We start from the raw sequence: 18,906 nt of genomic DNA on the forward strand, positions 1-18,906 counted from the left end.
GGAGGAGGAGGAGGAGGAGGAGGAAGGAAGGAAGGAAGGAAGGAAGGAAGGAAGGAAGGAAGGAAGGAAGGAAGGAAGGAAGGAAGGAAGGGAAGGAAAACCTAAGCGAGCACAAATTGCAGAATAAACTACTACTACCTGTTGAGTTAACATTACAAACTCCCTTTATTGTCTTTATGTCCCTTATGTTGCCTCAGAGTCTGGAAAGGTTGCCCAAGAGCCAACACTGCTTTTCTGCCTGGTATATGGAAGCTCCAGGGGTGGACCCAGTTTAGTCACTGGCACTGTTTCTGTTGATGCCTCTCTGTGGTGCATTCTTAAGCCATCAAAATTCACTAATTCTCCCAAGACCCTGGGAGAGAGATCAGGTCAGCCCACTTGGCAGAGATGAGAGTCTTGGGCTCAGAATCTATAGCTGATGAGAATTTTATTTATCATCCATCTACTGTACATCCTCGGTTCATAGAGGAAGAGTCTGGCCTGTGGCGGTAATAATAATTACTGTTTGGTGGGAATAATCACTACGTACTTAGTCGTTCACAGTTAATCAAGCACTCTCACGCGTAGCAGTTATTTATTGAACTAGAATAGATGGGTAGGCACGGAGAATCATAGCGCTCCCCGGTCTCCATATCTCCACCCTGTCTGTGGAAATGGCTGGGCGACCCTTTGGCATCCTTGCTGCCTCTACCTATAAAATGGAAGGAAGATTATCTTGGATAGACCCAGGACCTCCATCTTTTCACACTGAGTATCACAGTGGTCATTTCCTGCCTGTCTGAAGATGAAGACCCTCAGTGGCTCTCAACCTTGCTAATGCTGCAACCCTTTAATACAGTTCCTCATGTTGTGGCCCCCAGTCATAAAATTATTTTCATTGCTACTTCATAACTAATTTTTGCTACTGTTATGAATCGTAATGTAAATATTTGATATTTCCAATAGTCTTAGGCAAACCCAATGGGGTTGCAACTCACAGGTTGAGAACCACTGGCAATAGACTTTGAGCCAGAGGGAAAGGTAGTGTCAGGCCTAGGCCAGCTGTCACAACTTATCACATTTGTCACCTGGCCTCCTCATCCCTCACTACATGGACACTGTGAAGAGCACAAGTCTCACCTCCACAGGCAATCTCAAAACATTCATTCATTCGCCCTTCTTGTATATGTGTGTGGGGTGTGTGTGTGTGTGTGTATTTTCTTACACCGAGGGTCATCACACAAGGTTCACTCTCTAAATTCCTAACTAAGGTCCTAAGCCTGTCTCCCCAGGGCTGCTCAACTGTGTAACATATCTTAACTGAAGGTTGGGTCTAGCCTCTATTAGTGGTCTCTGATTCGAGGGTCAGGATCCTTGGCAAGACTCTCCAGGTACAGGGCAGATCTGGGTAGCTTCTTTCCAACTGTGCAGAGCAGAGCATTGCCCTTGGTCTCTGCTCATATACTGTCCAATGGGCATCGTGGGGTGCTAGGACTGTGTCTGGTTATCCTGAGTGAGTGATGTTCTGGTTATCAGTATAGCCTTGGGTGTAGTGGGGTTCCTGAATAAGCTATTTTTTGCATGTCTAAAGGTGTTTTTTTACTACACTCATCACAGTGTGTTTCTGGGGCTGGGGGAGTAGGGGTATGCACACACATGCCTGTACGAGACGTCAACATGGACTGTTTTCTACCACTCCCCATCTTATCTTTTTCTTGAGATAGGGTTTTTCACTGAGCCCGGAGCTCATGGATTGGCAAGACCAGATGACCAGAAGCCGCAACAATCATCTTGTCTGTGTCTCCAAAGCTAGGAATACAGCTGTTAGGTGACAAGTCCTGCTTTTTATGTTAATGCTGAAGATCCAAACTCAGGCCAGCATGCTTGTTCAACAACCACTTTACCAAATGAGTTGTCTGTGCAGTCCTGCATACAAACCCAGGCGTTTTTAAAGGAAGAATTATTTGGAGTTTAAGGAAGCAAAACAAAAATAAATAAAATTGCAAAGTTTCCTCTACAGCGACTCTCCTACGACCCCATCCCAAAAAAAAAGGTGGGCTAGCAGAAGTGGGAGGAGCATCTGGGACACAGGAAAAGCTGGGGGTCCAGGTAGAAGAGTTGTAGGGGGTCTTGAAGGAAACTTGGACTGAGAATTTGTGGGAGTCCCAAATCAGGCAAAGGGGCGCGGGGCGCCAGCAGGGAGCGCTCGCAACCGCCGCGGCTCCCGCCTCGTCCCGGGCCATCGCAGAGCATGTCCTAGAAGCGGGGCAGGCAGTCTGGGAAGTCAGAGCGCTCGCAGCTAGACCAGCCTCCCGCCCTTTGAACAGTCCCCTCCCCTTAGCAGAGTTCAACCCAACCCCCTGGCCTGAACTATGCAGAAAGCGGGACGGCTGTTAGGTGGCTGGACTCAAGCGTGGATGTCGGTGAGGATGGCCAGTTCCGGGTTGACTCGTCAGAACCCTCTCTCGAATAAGGTGGCCCTGGTCACAGCCTCCACCGACGGGTGAGTACCAGAACCAGAGTCTTCATCCAGAAACAAGTACTCTTTAACTCCTGGACTGTTGTCCTCGAGCCTCAGATGCGGCCAAAGGCCTCCCCGAGGGAGAAAAAGGAAACCCACATAGTGGACCTGAAATCGCTCCGAATCCCCGACCTGGCCCTGCCACAGGCTAGCCCTTGTATCACTGCTGCCTTCGGCTTTGTGACAGCTCGTCGCTGCCAGATGGACCCAGGTCCCCGTGCTTCTGGGCTGCCCCAGTCGACAGCTCCACCTAGAGTCTGGGAAGACCAAAACAACCAGTCAAGGCCTCAAAGCTCTGCTTGCTGTTCTTGCTCCCTAGTGTCCCCACCCCTTGGATCCCGTGCCCAGATGTTTACTTCAGTCTGTATATTTGGGCCTCCGTGCCCAGCCTGTCTCACCCACCACTCTCAACTATCCAGTTTTTTTAATCCCCACAGGACCTTACTAGATTAAAAAACTCCTTGAAAATCTGGAATGCAGATGCCTATGAAAAGCTAACATGTGGCTATTATAAAATATGTAATTGATATTTACATTTTGAGCCATGCTTTTTTGGTGAAGGCTCCCCAAATATAACAAAAGGTAGAATTGTGAGGTTGTAGTATGGTAAGAGGTATTTGGGGATTTGGGCTTCTTCCAGCAAGGCCCCTAAGCCCATGGCAACAACTGAACACTCATCCATTTCTCTCCCCTCTGTCCCAACTGGACATAGGTACAATAATCGGTCATGAAGCCTGTGGTAGGTGATGTCAGTCCCGGGAACTGGGGTAAAAGACAAGATCATAATAAAATGATCTGAGCTTATCCTTCTGTCTGCACCATTAAAAGCCTACTCTACCTAGTAGGAATGCGTGAAGCTCGAATACAGGGAGAGCAAGGGTCCAATGCTGAAAGCCTGAAAGCAGAGCCCACGCGTGCTCTCGCCCTCTTCCCTGCGGTAGAGGCCTTGACAGTGTGTCACCTTTTGCCCTCGTAGGATCGGCTTTGCCATTGCCCGGCGTCTGGCTGAGGATGGGGCCCACGTGGTCGTCAGCAGCCGCAAACAGCAGAATGTGGACCGTGCAGTGGCCACACTACAGGGAGAGGGCCTGAGTGTGACTGGCATCGTGTGCCACGTGGGGAAGGCAGAGGATCGAGAAAAGCTGGTAACCACGGTGAGCAGGCAGGATATGGGCGCTGGGCCAAGGCATGGCAGAAGGGAGGCAAGGCAGCCTGTGCCTTCCTGCCTGGTTTCTAGGACCACATTGGTGAGATGCAACCCATGCTGACCCCTGCTAGCATCCTAATGCTCACACCCAAACTAGTCCACCAATATTGTTTTAAACATTAATTTCATTATGTTTCATTCCGAGTATGGTAGGGGAGTACTTGTTAGTGTAGGTGCCCATGGGGGCCAGAAGAGAGTCTTGAACCCTCTAAAGCTGGAGTTACAGGTGGCCATAAGCCACCTGATGTGGGTGCTGGGAACTGACCTTAGGTCCTTTATGAGAAAAGTACATCCTTTTACCTACTGAGCCATCTCTCCAGACTCTCATCAATACATTTTTATTGTGTACCCTTTTCAGTGATGTCTGCATCCCAAAGTCTAAGCACAACCAGATTCTCCCAGCCAGAGATTCAAAAGCTGCTCTGGTTCTTCACCCTTGCATGATCCCTTAGATACCCTCCCCCCAAAAAATGCCTGCTCCTGGTTCCCTGGTCTGAGTTAATAAATGTTCTCCTGTTCTTTGGCTCATAGAGCTCGTGGGCACTGGGGAGAGGCAGTTCACTATGTTTCATTTATCCACTACAAGCCATTTCTTGTGTTCAGACCCTTATGTGGGCTTTTTTGTTGTTGGTATTGGTTTGGTTTGTTTTAAGGGGGCCAGGAGCTTGTACTGGAGCCAGAGTGGAATGTAATTCATCTTGCAGCCCTGTCTAGCCATGAGCTTGCTCCCCCAGTGCTGGAAGTACAAGTGTGGGCTACTCCACCCAGGCAAGGACTGCTCTCCCTGTATTTACAGAGACTGTATCATCTCATCATCCAGAAAGAAAAGACCTGTGATTCAGGCCAGGCCTGCAGACCACCAGACACATCCCCCATTTATGTAGTGCCAAGCCTTGGGTGCCCAAATAAACTTTAGTCTAAGCCTGTGTCAGACTTGACACTTGGCACCCATCTCCAGCTGTGTAAGAAAATGTGAATCAAGCGGCAAAGACGGTGTGTCTCCCCCAAGTTTCAGGGTGTGCACTCTTCCCTCAAATCCAAGGGAAGACACCCGCACAGAGAAAGCACAGCCTGAGTAAACACATCAGACAGTGGGCAGAAATCATGTGGGCAGCCTTCTTGGAAGAGAGGGCCTTAGCACTTGACTGAAGTGTGACATATAAAACAAGACAATTCCATTATTTATTTTTTATTTTTATTTTATGTATATGAGGGTTTTTTTTGCTGGCATGTGTGTCTCTACACTATGTGTGTTCCATGCCCACGGAGGTCAGAGGGTGGTGCCATATCCCTTGGAACTGGAGTTACAAGTGGTTGTGGACCACCATACAAGTGCTGGCTACCAAACCAGGGTCCCCTGTAAGAGCAGCCAGTGCTTTTAACCACTGAGCCATCTCTCCAGCCCCAAGATAACTTCATTTTTAAAGAACTGTGGACAAAGTCTTAAATGTGCATTGCAAAGGGTCGAATTTGAATCTGAGAAAGTTGCATTGCCTGGCATAGGCTGCTGGAAGAGCCTGGGATTGTAGTGTTTGTCCTGAGAAGTAAAGGTCGATTAATGACAGCCATTTAACACATGCACGCACACACACACACACACACACACACGTATGCACGCACACACACAGAGATGCACACACACATATGCAAGCACACGCACACAGATACACATACACACATGCACACACACACACACGTATGCATGCACACACACATATGCAAGCACACACACATATGCAAGCACACGCACACAGATACACATACACACATGCACACACACGTATGCATGCACACACACATATGCAAGCACACACACAGAGATACACACACACACACATGCACGTGCACATGCTTATGCACACACACACACACACACACACGTATGCACGCACACACACACACACACACGTGCACATGCTTATACACACACACACACCAGTGCTGGGGTCAAGCCCAGAGCCATGCACAGTTTCATGTCAAAATCCTATAAAGTGGGGAGGGGCTTGGGAAGTGGTTCAGTATTAAATGTCTTGCTCTGCAAGCAAGAGGACTGAGCCTAAAACTCCCACATAAGTCCCAGGTGTATCTGAGGGCTCGCCTGTAATTCCAGTCTCAGAAGACAGAAATGGAATATCCAGAGCAAGCTCTAGATTTGACTAACAGATACCAACCCAAAAGAATAAGGTGGAATAGCAGCCAGAGAATATTCCTGACGTCAACCTCAGGCCTCCACACGCATGTGCACCCACATATGAACATGCAAATACACAAGAAAAGAAAAGCCTTATTAGGAAAGCATGCTCTGGCCCCCAGCAAGTCCACCTAGCTGATCCTGCAGCCCTGGCTCAGAAGTAGAGTTTGAGTCAGACCTTGAGGAGTGAGTGGTACTAGGGAGCTAGGATGAGGTTGGGGGGCTCCAGGGACCCTGATAAATGAGCAACCAGCCAAGGACTGAATGGAAGAGGGGAGCCCTCCTCAGCAAGAGCTAAGCCTGTAGGAAGAAGGCTGCATGGATGGGGTTCAGGGACTTCCACGACCTCCCAAAAGAATGTCAATAGTTGTGAAGCAAATAGAACCCACGTGGAGCTTGGAGCAAGATAAAACTGACTTTTAAAAGGATACTCTGGAAGTAGTGAAGATGAATGCAGAAGATGCCGGACCATGAACATCAGTGAGGAGGCCATTGGTTGTTACGCTGGTCTAGAGCAGTGGCTAACGGACCAGTATGGGCTACTCAAGAGACAGTGTGAAGATATTTCTAACCATGTGTTACATTATGAAATGAGAATAAGAGACGCAAGTCACACAGACACACACACACAGTATACTCTCACATAGACATGTCCACATACGTAAAAAATTTAAAAAAAAAAACTGTTGGGAAGGCTGAACAACAGATGTCAGGGTGGAGAGTCACAGGGTGGCCATCAGCAGTTTCAAGTATTCTCCTGTGTCCACTGTTTTCCTGAAGTGAGAACAGATGTTCCCCAAAGGTGGCTGACCATAGTTGAACAGTCAGTGCTGTGGCAGCACACGCCAGGCTCCCCACTTGATCCTACTTTGTCTTAAATAACCATCAAAACAGACCAGTCCAAAGCACGCTGGTGTGGTGATCGTACAGTTTAGAGCAAAGTCTGACAGTCATCACCGTGGTCTTTTCTCGTTTGGCGTTTTGAAGGGTGGCTTTTTATATTGGGGATCGAGGTTGTGAGGCAGAGTCTTGTTCTATAGCTCGAACTGCCTTGACCCTGTGATTTGCTACCCCGACTTCCCTTGAGCTGGGATCATAAGCAGAGATTCTTATACCCAGTTTCTCATGAACGTGTATGATTCTGTGATGCTCAGTCAACAAAGACTTCTCCCCCATGTGTGCAGACAGGCATGAAAGAGGAGGGAGACAGAAGCCAGAAGATGGCAAACACCCTCTGGCTCAGTCCACTACCCTCTCCCCTTCTCAGACAGTCACAGAGCATGGCACACATCACTTTCCTTCTGTTGGTCTTGCCTGTCACATGTCAGCAGGCTTTTCACATGGAGCGAAGGCAGGTGACTGAGTCTTTTTGGGCTACAATACCAACATTTAGAATGCATGAGCAAGCACATTGGTAGTGGTTTAAGTGGAGTCTATGACTTTAAATTTTTGTTAAATGAACACGTTGACAGCCTGGGTATTCCTCTAGCAGTGTAGAAACAACTGAGCTTAGCACCTAGTTAGCAAGAATAATTAGTTAAAAGGAGAAGCTGGCAGATGGTGCGCATTGTTAATGACACCCCTCCTTTGCCAAATTGGAGGCACAAAGTTGATTGAGGGCCCATTACATGCTATTTGCCCAAGGCTTCAAAATTGCAGGGTCTGGGCAAATACAAAGGCTGGTTTTAAGGTGGCCTCTAACTCCTGACAATGCCTTCACCACCTACTTACAACTTACTGAGAAGGTGAGGTGCCTCCTTTCTTGGCTTTCTCAGCTTAAGCCTCAGTTTCTGCCTTGCCTCTTCTGTACTTCTGGGCCAAAAAAAAAAAAAGAAGAAGAAGAAGAAGAAGAAGAAGAAGAAGAGCAAATGATATCAAAGCTGAGTGTGAGGCTGCTTTCAGAGCCAGGATAATGTCCTCACCAGCACAGGTCTCCTGCGTGGCTGCTTCATAAATATCCCAACTGGCTTGCAGAAGGCTCCTAGGAATCAGCTCTCCACTGCATTGTAACCTGCAGGGGCCGAGGGGATCCTTTTAGTTTTCCCAAATACCAAAGGAATGGGCCTTCCTGAGCTTAGATGCCTCTACAAAGTGATTGCTGAGTTACAACCTTGAAAATTTAACTTCCTCAGACCTACGTGTCATCACTTGCACCATGAGGAAAGACTGATCCTTTCCTGGGATCTCTCTCCATTCGGGTACGTGTGGACAGGCCAGCTTCAACGCCATGGTAACATATTCAAGGAAAATGGGCAGTGGCGCTAGAGGAAATGGGCTGGGACTCAAGAGGAGGTCTAGAAATAGATTTGAGGAGAAAGGTGAAGACATAAGGATGGAAGAGCTGGCTAAATAGAAATATAAAGAAAAGAGCGAGGGGTCAGAGATGCCCTTCAAAGAACAAGCAGGTCAGGAGACACACAGAAATAATGACTTCAAATGTCATCAGACCTTAGGGGGGCTTTAGAGAGAATGTGCTTTGAGAAAGGCATTTGACAACTGCTCCCAAGAAGAAACTCCATATCAACATTGACAAATGAACATCCATCTCTTCGTGTGCAGCCCTGACTCACGACTTCTTCTCTAGGCTCTGAAACGTCACCAGGGGATTGATATCCTGGTCTCCAATGCTGCTGTCAACCCTTTCTTTGGAAATCTAATGGATGTCACAGAGGAGGTGTGGAACAAGGTGAGAGGAGATGGACACAGCATTAGACTGGCCTCCACACAAACTTGGCTGGCCTGGGAAATGCCTCGCTTTCCTCCAGGGCATGTGTGGAGGGCTCACCCTGTTGTGGACTTGATAAAGCATTTGTGAGGGTTAGCATCCAGTGTCCTGCTCCCCTCTCATACTATGCCTGGCTCTGGAACCTTTTAAGAAGAAAATTTAGAAGAAAGCCAAGTGTTGAGACACACACTTGTAATCCCAGTACTTGGAAGGCTGAGACAGAAGGGTCATTGTAAATTTAAGGTCAACATAGACTATATAGTGAGTTCAAGACTAGCCTAAACTATATACTGTAAAGCCCCGTATAGAGCCTATACAAAGTGCTTGCTGTAAAATCATAAAGGGTAGACATCAGACCTCCAGTGTGCCTGTCATCTCAGCATTTGGGAAAACAAGGCCATGGTGTGAGCTTACTGACCAGTCAGCTGAATCAGTAAGCTCTAGGTTCAGTGACTGACCCTGTCTCAAAAACCAGTAATAGGTTAGAGAAACCCAGGCCACTCTAGGGCCAGGCCATGGCCCAATCTCACGTTCTCCCTACTTGGGAGAAGTACTAAAATCCAGCTCAAAACCAAAGTAGGCAGTCCTGAGAGGTCAAGCTGACTGTGGACTGGCTGGGAAGGAGAGATGAACTGGCTTCGTTCTGCTTCACCTAACCCAATGTGCCATCATCTACTTAACCGAGCAGTGAGAGGCACGTACTCAGTCTTGAACCCTAAGCGGTTCCATTGTTAGGTCTCTATCAACTCTAACAGGCGTTTTCAGGGGACATGTGACTCCTCATCGCTGGGCCCCCTGACGCCCTTCTCATGTTGCCTTCCTCTCTGTTGCCTTCAGGTTTTGAGCATTAATGTGACAGCTACAGCCATGATGATTAAAGCGGTGGTGCCAGAGATGGAAAAACGAGGGTACCGATACTGAAAGGAAGCTCGGGTGAGGTGTGCCCCACAGGGGCAGCGCTCTTTATGCTGGAGGGAGTCAGCTCAGCTCACTTTCCTTTGCAGAGGCGGCTCAGTGGTGATTGTGGGTTCTGTAGCAGGCTTCACTCGATTCCCTGTGAGTACCTATCGCTCCTTCCATCCTACACCATCCACCTCTCCAACTGCCCAAACATGTACTTTACCATCATCCTACCAAGTCCTCTCCCACAAAAGAGACACCTTGCTTCCATGAACCCTAACCTACACGAACCACAAGGCGATCTCTGACTGTGACCTTCCCTAACAGGCGGTGCTTTTTTTCAGTGCCCGCCCTTGTTGTAGAATAAGAATTTTTCCAAAAATGACCCTGCAAGCTAATAAACAGACTCAACTCTCTTCTTTCCCTAGTCTCTGGGTCCTTACAATGTTAGCAAAACAGCTCTGCTGGGTCTTACTAAGAACTTTGCAGCGGAGTTGGCCCCGAAGAACATTCGAGTAAACTGCTTGGCACCTGGACTCATCAAGACTCGCTTCAGCAGTGTGGTGAGAAGGAAAACATTGTGCCCCCAGATCCCTTGAGAGGATGGGGAAGCCCAGGCCCAACTACTAAACCCACCCCCACCTCCATCCCTGCCGCCTATGCTTCCTCATACCCCTGTCCTTACCAGACACCTCCCCCAGGCCAGACTCCCACATACCCCTTTCCTACTGGGCTCTACCAAGTGAAGCAGGGTCAGGAATTCAGACTGTACCCATATTGTATCCTGTCTCCTAAAGTGGATGAGAACTGAGGAGACCTAACAAGATACCTGTATAAGACTTGAAAGGGTGAAGAAGAGACTGGCAGTGGAGAGGGAAGAGAGTGGAGAAGCAACAAGAGATGGGAATTTGAACCCTTCCCTAACAGGCTGTAGTGTTCCTCCATTCTCTTCCCGGGCTTTCCCTCTTCCTGCACATGAAAAGATTTCCCTTCTTCCCGCAGTTGTGGGAGGAGAAAGCAAGAGAGGACTTCATAAAAGAAACCATGCAAGTCAGAAGGTAAGCAGGTCAGGGTTAGTGTGGATAGACAGAAAGCTCTCCCCTGGCTCTCAGTCCCACAGATAACACAGCATGCGCCTTGTAGATGTCACAGATTCATAGACCCTATCACTCCTATCACCTGACCAAGGACACTGCTTCCAGGACAAAAACCAAAGGCATCAGAGCTGGCCCAAAGCAGAGCCCTTGTCCACTGAAGCACACAGACAGTTTTGCTAGGTCTCCATTGTTCTAGGTCCACTGCCTCTCTCTGCCTTCCGGCTGTTCTAGCTTGACCCCTCAAGGGCAAACGCTGGCAGTGCCTACCTCTTCACTAGTCCAAACACTCCAGACTTCCTCAAGTCCTCCCAAAGTCAAGCTGAGGCTAGGCATGAGCTTTAGGCTCAGTTAACAGTATTGCCATCCTAGGAGCCCAGTGAGTCATCTAATCCTAAGCATCTGAATCCTGGCTGCACGTTTGAAGCATCTAGGGGAGCTTTCAGTAGTGCGCCTGCTTACTGTACCCTTCCAGGGTCTCCTCTTTAACTGACCCATGGTAGAATGTGTATATCTTTTACCTTTTCTTTTTATTAACCCTTCCGGGTGACTACACTGTGCAGAGAGGTTGGAGAAACACTAGCCTTTCTGTCCCTCATGCTGACACCTCTAGAACATACAGAACCACGGTACAAACTGTGTGATTTAGCACATCCTTATAAAACAAATGTGTTGATAAGAGGACAAAAAATAGATTCCTGAATAGATCTGTACACTGAACCCGTACAAATGAAACGCCTCGGTCATGCCGTTTCCTATCAGCACAGACTCTCTGACACTCAAATAGCATATTTACATGTTGAAATCATTTCTTTTGAAACATCAAATAATTGTTCACCATTTTATGGGCCTGACTTTGCATTCTGGTATCTAAAAACAGTGTTTCTATATTTAAATATAACATGGTTTTGCAGGATACAGTATTTATGCATCTATAAATTATAACCACCTAATCATAATCACCCTATTTAATAGGCAAAAAAAAAGGCTGTACACTGGTTCTAAGAAAAATCACCTAATTTTTTTTCAATTTTTAAAATACATATGGGTGTTTTGCCTACATGTGTGTCTGTGTGCCACACATGATCCTGGTGCTCCTGTCCCTGTAGGGCAGAAGAAGGCATCACACACCCCTGGAATTGGAGTTTTGGACTGTTGTGAACTGCCGTGTGTGTGTGTGTGTGTGTGTGTGTGTGTGTGTGTGTGTGTGTGTCCTGAGACTTAAACCTGGGTCCTTTGGAAGAGCAGCTGGCCAATGCTCCTAACTGCTGAGCCTTCTCACCAGCTCCCACCTGATAATTCTTAAGCAAATTTCATGTCCCGTGAGCCAGATGAGAGAGGCTAGCTAACCTATTTGACAATTGCTCTCTCCTTGTTTCCTGTTTCCCAGGCTAGGCAAGCCAGAGGATTGTGCCGGCATAGTTTCCTTCTTATGCTCTGAAGACGCCAGTTACATCAATGGCGAGACCGTAGTAGTGGGGGGAGGAACCCCTTCTCGCCTCTGAGGACCCAGAAACAGTCTACCAGGGCAGGTGTGGGGGGCGGGCTCAGTCCACCTTGCCTCTGTCGCCCTTCCTTGCCACCACCTAACATCTGTTCACCTCACAAAATCAGTTCTGCCCAGTGATAAGTTCCTGCTTTCCCTGTGGTCGAAGTGTGGTCAGATGAGCATCCTTGCTGTTGCTATGGCCTTGAAAACGGCTTTGGGGAGGGGGCGGGAAGCTGGGGGATAGGTAGTGGGAAAAGGGCTTGCTGAGAAGACTGTGGCTACTTTAGTGAAGATCAAATCCCTCTCATCCTTGCCTCTGGACACTTTGAGGGGAGATAGAAGGGACAGACTTGAACAGAGATAGAAATTAACAATTTACATATAAGGTACAAATAAAATGAAGATGATCACGTTGCTCTGAATCACTGCGTGTTTATTTCTCAATGTGAGGTGCTTAGTGTATCTGAGAAGTCTAGGCAGTGCTGGATCTCTGGATTCTCCCTAGCCCTCCTCCCTATCTCCAAGGCCCGAGCTTGCCGCTCAAGGGTGGTTACGTCTGCCTGCCACGGAGCTGCTTGCCAGCTGTTGGGGGAGGTGGCTCGGGAACTCCCAGGTGCTACTCTTAGCCTCACACCCCCAGGGACGGTGCCAAGGACGCCACGGGGATCCCCGAAACTAGACTAGCGAGCAAAAAAAAAAAAAAAAAAAAAAAAAAAAAAAAAAAAAAAAAAAAAAAACGAGAGAGAAAGAAAGAACTAACTCCCTCCCGCACATTCGGACAGGTCTTTTTGCAGCATCGTCCTTGATTCAGAGTTCCCTCCAGGGTCAGCAAGGACGAGCTGGACCGTTCCTGAGCTGGAAGGAGTGGGAGGGCGGGGCCATACAAGAATGACCCGGGGAGGGGTACCGAAGCACATAAACAAAGAAATTGAAGAATTCTGCTCCGGGTGGCCGAGGCGTGGGTGGCACGCCAGAAGAAACGCTGCACCCCGCCCCTGAGATAGCTCGGACACCAGGCGCCGCGCTCCGGGCTTCTCACGAGGTAGTCCGCGGGAGGGGTCGTCGCGAGCGCGCGCGGGGTCTCACGCGGCTCGGAAGCTCAGCGCGCATGCTCCATTGGCCAACTCTCCGGGAGGGGCGGGAGACCCAGCGCTCAGTAGCCGGGGGGAGGAGCGCTCGCGCAGCCGCCCCTGACGGGAGCGGGCTCCGCCGCTACTGCAGCGCTCAGCGCCGGGCCCTGCCGGAGCCGGGACTAGCATGTGCGGCGCCTCTCGGGAGGCGGCGGCGGCGGCGGCTTCTCTGCAGCAGCAGCAGCGGCGGCGGCGGCAGCAGCGGCGGCCGCCATGGCCAAGGCCAGCGTGGAGCTCACCCGCGAGCTGCAAGGTACGAGGTTGCCTTCATCTCCGGACACCCGGTCCGCGAGCATCCAGACCCAGTGCTTTCCTGCGGTACACCCCAGCCCGGCGCCTCCCGCCCCCTCACGCATCCCTCGCTCTTAGGCAGTCCCTTCCTCTGAATCTCTAGACCCAGCTTTGCTTTCCGAGGAGCATCCTTCTCTGCCCCACTCGCCTCACCCTATCAGAACCTTCCTGTCCCGGAGCCGCCCGTCCCGCTCTTCGGTGACAGGAGCAGTTCCCTGACGCTCTTGGGGGCTGATTCTCAGCGTTCTTGACCCACCCCTCTGCAAAGCATCCAGTCTTCCCTCCGGAGAGTCCCAGCTTTCTCCCACCCTCGCCGGGCGGGGCCAGGCGTTGGGAGCTGCCCCTGGTCCTGACTGCTGCTTATCTCAACACCCTCCCTCCTCCCGGCCCCGCCCCGGAACTGGCCCTAGAGAGGCCCCTAGCGCCTAGGCCAGTGGGGCATAGGAGGGAGTCCAGGCAGTGGCCCCGACTGAAGCTAAAACCAAAAGCTAGGTTTCTGCGGCTCATTTCCAACAGCCCCCATCCCAGCCTGCCCCCTTCTCCTCACCCACCATCCATACACATCTCAAGACCTCTTTGGACCAGTGATTCCCAGATGTTTTTCCTCTAATCCCCCCCAGACCCCCCCAGCCCTGCCACAACCCTGATCCTCAAAGGCAGGAGCACAGGCTAGCCCATGCAGAAAGCAGGACGCTCAAGGATACTCAGAGCTCTATTGCACTCTGGAGATCTCTGACACCTACACATGCACAGTCACGAGATGTTTGTACACACATCTTACAGAAACTGCACACATCTATGCACACCACACACACACACACACAATACTTGGATGGGTCTGTCAGAAAACGGATATGGGCTCACTGGAACATTAAACCCTTCTCTCACCCCACCCTCCTCACAAGAACTGTCTGGCACCGTTCCCCTTTCATATGCAAGCCAGCACTCATTCACACTTTCCTGTCCCCACAAATGCCATACTGCCATCATCAGAAGACAGGCATGCAGCCATAATAAAAAGCAGATTCTCATACCCCAGAGCACCTAAGGTACAGTCAAGGGACATTCCTATTCCCGACTCCAAACCCCTACAGAGAGGGAGAGAGAGCGAGACAGAGAGAGAGAGGGAGGGAGGGAGAGAGAGAGAGACTCACTGCATAAGTGTTGATGGTTACTGTAGTGCATGGGTGGGTGGGAAAATCCTTCACACCTTCAGAAGTGTAAGACATGTTCCCACAGACAGTGCCACTCAGCAACTGTCCCCTGACTCAGGGACACCAGGAGCCAGGGTTTTCTCCCTACTTTCCTCCCACATCAAAGTCACCCAAAAAAGGACCATCTCTGCTCCATGCATACCTCCCTATCTAGTACCTACGTGTCTCTGTTTCTCTCCTCTCATCTGTCCCTCTCTGGAGAGCGGAGTCAGGGTGGTAGGGGTAAGAGAAAGTTCTGAGCAGGTCCTACCCATCTGCAGACAGCATCCGGAGGTGCCTGAGCCAGGGGGCTGTGCTCCAGCAGCATCGTGTGAAACTGGAGACAAAACCCAAGAAGTTCGAGGACCGAGTGCTGGTGAGAGCATCGGTCCCGGGGGAGGAGAGGAAGCAGGCAAGGGAGTTGGGCAAGAGGATCAGCTGGGGTGGTGCTGAGGAGACAAAACCTAAGGGAGAGGGCAGAACCAGGCTGGGTTAGTGTTCAGGGTCCGAAGGTGAACAGGAGAAATGCAGGGGGTGAGGTATCTTGGGACCAAGCTGAGGAGCTAAAAGATGACAAAGGCCCTATGTCCCAAGAGGCTACACTAAGCTGTTCCTGTTCTGCTCTGCAGGCCCTGACTTCCTGGCGTCTCCACCTTTTTCCCCTTAAAGTTCCAGCTAAGGTAAGTCAGGCTCCTGGGGTGGAGGGGGCTTGCCTGGCATACTCCCTTCAAGTCTAGAAACAGGCCCTTACCAGGAGCTGAGCATCCTCCCCACCCCTCCCCACCAGGTGGAAAGCTCATTCAATGTCCTGGAGATCCGTGCCTTCAACACACTCAGTCAGAATCAGGTGAGTACCGGGTCCCAGGCCACCGCTGGGCCGCCTGGAAGAAGGAACGGACATCTGAGGCTCTACTGCTCCCTTCCCCTCAGATCCTGGTGGAGACTGAGCGTGGCACGGTGAGCATGCGGCTGCCATCCGCCGAGAGTGTGGACCAGGTGACGCGGCATGTGAGCTCTGCCCTCTCCAAGGTCTGCCCTGGCCCTGGGTGAGTGGCAGACAAGGGGTCTCCCAAAGGATTAGACTAAAGGTAGATTTCTCCTTCCTGTTGATCTGGTCTCCTGGAACGAGAATGCTTGCTCTCTCTGCTCTTCCCTGGAGACTCACACACCATGATGCAGGAAGCACTGAGTCTCTTTTCACCTTTCTCTGGAACGACTTATTCACATTCCAGGTGTTTGATCCGGCGTGGAAATGCGGACACCCCAGAGGGGCCCCGAGACACATCTCCCAACTCGGAAACTTCCACGTCTACCACTCACAGTGTGTGTGGTAAGCAGGGGCAGACATGAAAGCATGGGTCTTGGAGCACCCTGCCCTATATCCAGAACCCTCCGGGCATGGATTTTGCCTGAGGGGCCTTTGCCCATCCTGAGGACGTCAGCTTCCTGGACCACGAGAGGTTTATGGCATGGAAGGATGCTCAGACATGAGCACATGCAATGACCTTGACTGTACCTTGAAGCCCAAGACGATTTCCCATCCCCCTCACCAACATGGCAGCCACCCATCTCCTGCCCTACAGGTGGCTTCTCTGAGACCTACGCTGCCCTGTGTGACTACAATGGACTCCACTGCCGAGAGGAGGTGCAATGGGTGCGTTGGGCAGGGACTTGGCAGGGATAGGTGGGGTCCTCGGGGAGGGGACGGGGGAGGGGGTTGAAGCAAATGTGAGCCACTTCCACCTCTCCAAGGATGTGGACACCATCTACCATGCTGAGGATAACCGAGAGTTCAATCTTTTGGATTTCAGCCACTTGGAGAGCCGGTAAGCAGATGGGCAGAAACTTAACCCCCAAATCCCCAGACATGGCTTGTCCCTCTCAGGGTTCCTCCTCTGGTCCTACACACAGCTCCTGCTCTACCCCTGAACTTCTACCACCTAGCCCACCTCCACCCACCCATCTAGCTTTCCCCAGCCCAGCCATCCCATCCTTAGACTCTTCATTCTTGCCCTGGCCACCGGTTCATCTTTTCTTGTCCTATCGGATATCCCCAGAGATCTGGCCCTTATGGTGGCCGCCCTGGCCTACAACCAGTGGTTCACCAAACTCTACTGCAAAGACTTGAGACTGGTAAGGATGACGGCTGGGGAGGCGGGCAGAGTAGTGCCCTTCTTGGCTCTTGATTGCAGGACCCCTCTGTCCCCAGGGCTCAGAAGTGCTAGAACAGGTGCTACATACCCTCAGCAAGTCGGGGAGCCTCGAAGAGCTGGTGCTGGACAATGCTGGGCTTAAGACGTGAGGCCAGGCTCCTCCGTGGGCAGTTATACCTTCTTCACTAGTGTTAGAGCCATGGCACATCAGAGCATGATATGAGCCCCTGGGCTGTTTCATCTAGCTCCACACTTTACAGTAGAGGCTGGTGCTTAGACAGGCACAAGGCAGGCTGGAGGTCAAATGGCCTCAGATCTCTTGTCACCACAACTTACTTTCCCCCACAATGCACTTCGTATCCCACCAACATCCAAGCAGGGTGGGCTGCCCCCATCTTAAGAATCCAAAGTGGGGCTTTACCTCAGCACATCCTGCTGGAGTATGGAATGCAGGAGGCAGGCCCACCTTCCAGCTCCCACAGACTCCTGAGTGAAAAACCACCCTGGTTAGCCCCAAGTTGTTCCTCCACCATGGGGCCCTCTAACATTATAGACCCAGCCCGACAAGCAGATAGGATTTGGGGAGGGGGGCCAGCCAGGGGCTGGAGACTTGGGGCTCAGCTCAGGACAAATCCTTCCTCCCCTTCCCTGAAGGGACTTTGTCCAGAAGCTGGCCGGGGTGTTTGGGGAGAACGGGAGCTGTGTGCTGCATGCGCTCATTCTGTCCCACAACCCCATCGAGGACAAGGGTGAGCCCCAGCCCTGAATCCTATCCCCCACTGCACTGCGGACCCTTACCCCAGCCCAGAGCCCAAACCTAGGTCTAAATAGAGCCTTGGCAGCCTGAAGATCGCCCCAAGCCCAAGCACCTTCATCCTTGACCCCAGGCCTTCACCCAACTCCAGCCCCTGCCTCACCACGCCACCTCACCCCCGCTGGCGGCCATTCGCCAGCCCGCTTCCTCCACTCTTCAGGTTTCCTCAGCCTGAGCCAGCAGCTCCTCTGCTTCCCTACGGGCCTCACCAAACTGTGCCTGGCCAAGACTGCCATCTCTCCTCGAGGTACTCACACCAGGACCCCCGGCCTCTGAGATGTTGAGCCCTAGAGGTGTGCCCACACACTTGCACACCGAGGGAAAGGAATCATAAGGGGCTGGAGGGGGGAGGGGGGATCGTGAAGAGGATGAGGTAGGGATGGGGACTAACCCAGCCCAGTGCCTGCTGTGCTCAGGGCTCCAGGCACTGGGCCAGACCTTCGGGGCCAACCCAGCCTTTGCCAGCTCCCTCCGATACCTGGACTTGAGCAAGAACCCAGGGCTGCTTGCCACAGACGAGGCCAATGTGAGTCCATGGAATGTAGCCTCAAACACCTACAAAAGCATGCTTGGGATTCGGGGGCCAGGGAGCCACTCCCCCCATGGCCCCTGGGGGCAGGGAGATGCGTCCACGCATTTCTCTTCCTCTATTGCTTCTTTCTCAGGCCCTCTATAGTTTCCTGGCCCAACCCAACGCCTTGGTACACCTGGACCTTTCAGGGACTGACTGTGCCGTCGACATGGTGAGGAGAGGTTGGTGGTGGAGGGAGCCAGACAGAAAGGGTTGAGAAAAGTCAGGAGGGGGCCTTCCATCTCACCCTCCTTCCCTGAGCACAGACATGGACGGTGGTACAAGGGTGACTTCGGGTTCATGCACAGTTTAGACCGTATATGCACTTCATTCAGATCACAAGGTCACGCTGGCTTTGCCTAAAAATAGACCCTCACTCCGTTCCTGGCACAGGGCTCTATGTCCACTAGCAGGAAAGGACATTTCCCCTAACTTAAGAAAGTGCTCCTTGGAGCCAGCAGCAAGTCTTGTTTTACAAATACAAACATGGCCTGTGAGTCTCTCCACGTCCCTACATACCCCCCACCCCTACCCTCCGCATCCGAAGAGCAAGGTGGGTTTTTTTTTAACTCTAATTTTTTTTATTAGGTATTTTCCTCAATTACATTTCCAATGCTATCCAAAAAGTCCCCAATACACTCCCCCCCC

The 18,906-nt window shown here is 51.1% G+C and overlaps 2 protein-coding genes across 5 annotated transcripts in view; both read left to right on the plus strand.

Annotated features, from left to right (window-relative positions):
* Positions 1–2,210: 2,210 nt before the first annotated feature.
* On the plus strand, positions 2,211–12,528 carry LOC110309271 (dehydrogenase/reductase SDR family member 4). 2 transcript variants are annotated; one of them, XM_021181828.2, is made up of 8 exons: positions 2,211–2,482; positions 3,477–3,654; positions 8,483–8,584; positions 9,461–9,531; positions 9,628–9,679; positions 9,952–10,086; positions 10,526–10,581; positions 12,008–12,528. In XM_021181828.2, exons 1-8 carry the CDS (start codon positions 2,352–2,354, stop codon positions 12,120–12,122), a joined length of 840 nt encoding a protein of 279 aa, XP_021037487.1. In that variant the 5' UTR covers positions 2,211–2,351; the 3' UTR covers positions 12,123–12,528. The 2 variants fall into 2 exon arrangements, with proteins under 2 accessions (XP_021037487.1, XP_021037488.1); XM_021181829.2 differs by lacking the exon at positions 8,483–8,584 and having other exon boundaries at positions 2,225–2,482.
* Positions 12,529–13,275: 747 nt separating this feature from the next.
* Carmil3 (capping protein regulator and myosin 1 linker 3) overlaps positions 13,276–18,906 on the plus strand; it is a 17,656-nt gene continuing 12,025 nt past the window's right edge. For all 3 annotated transcript variants that reach the window (XM_021181812.2, XM_029469366.1, XM_029469367.1), the window contains exons 1-14: positions 13,276–13,489; positions 15,002–15,096; positions 15,350–15,400; positions 15,508–15,567; positions 15,651–15,766; positions 15,953–16,050; positions 16,304–16,374; positions 16,473–16,546; positions 16,778–16,853; positions 16,930–17,018; positions 17,528–17,622; positions 17,848–17,934; positions 18,104–18,213; positions 18,353–18,430. In XM_021181812.2, the coding sequence (XP_021037471.1) occupies positions 13,450–13,489; positions 15,002–15,096; positions 15,350–15,400; positions 15,508–15,567; positions 15,651–15,766; positions 15,953–16,050; positions 16,304–16,374; positions 16,473–16,546; positions 16,778–16,853; positions 16,930–17,018; positions 17,528–17,622; positions 17,848–17,934; positions 18,104–18,213; positions 18,353–18,430 (1,140 nt within the window). In that variant the 5' untranslated portion in view covers positions 13,276–13,449. The remainder of the gene's footprint in view (positions 13,490–15,001; positions 15,097–15,349; positions 15,401–15,507; positions 15,568–15,650; positions 15,767–15,952; positions 16,051–16,303; positions 16,375–16,472; positions 16,547–16,777; positions 16,854–16,929; positions 17,019–17,527; positions 17,623–17,847; positions 17,935–18,103; positions 18,214–18,352; positions 18,431–18,906) is intronic.

This window comes from Mus caroli, chromosome 14 (assembly GCF_900094665.2).
Source record: "Mus caroli chromosome 14, CAROLI_EIJ_v1.1, whole genome shotgun sequence".
NCBI lineage: Eukaryota > Metazoa > Chordata > Mammalia > Rodentia > Muridae > Mus > Mus caroli.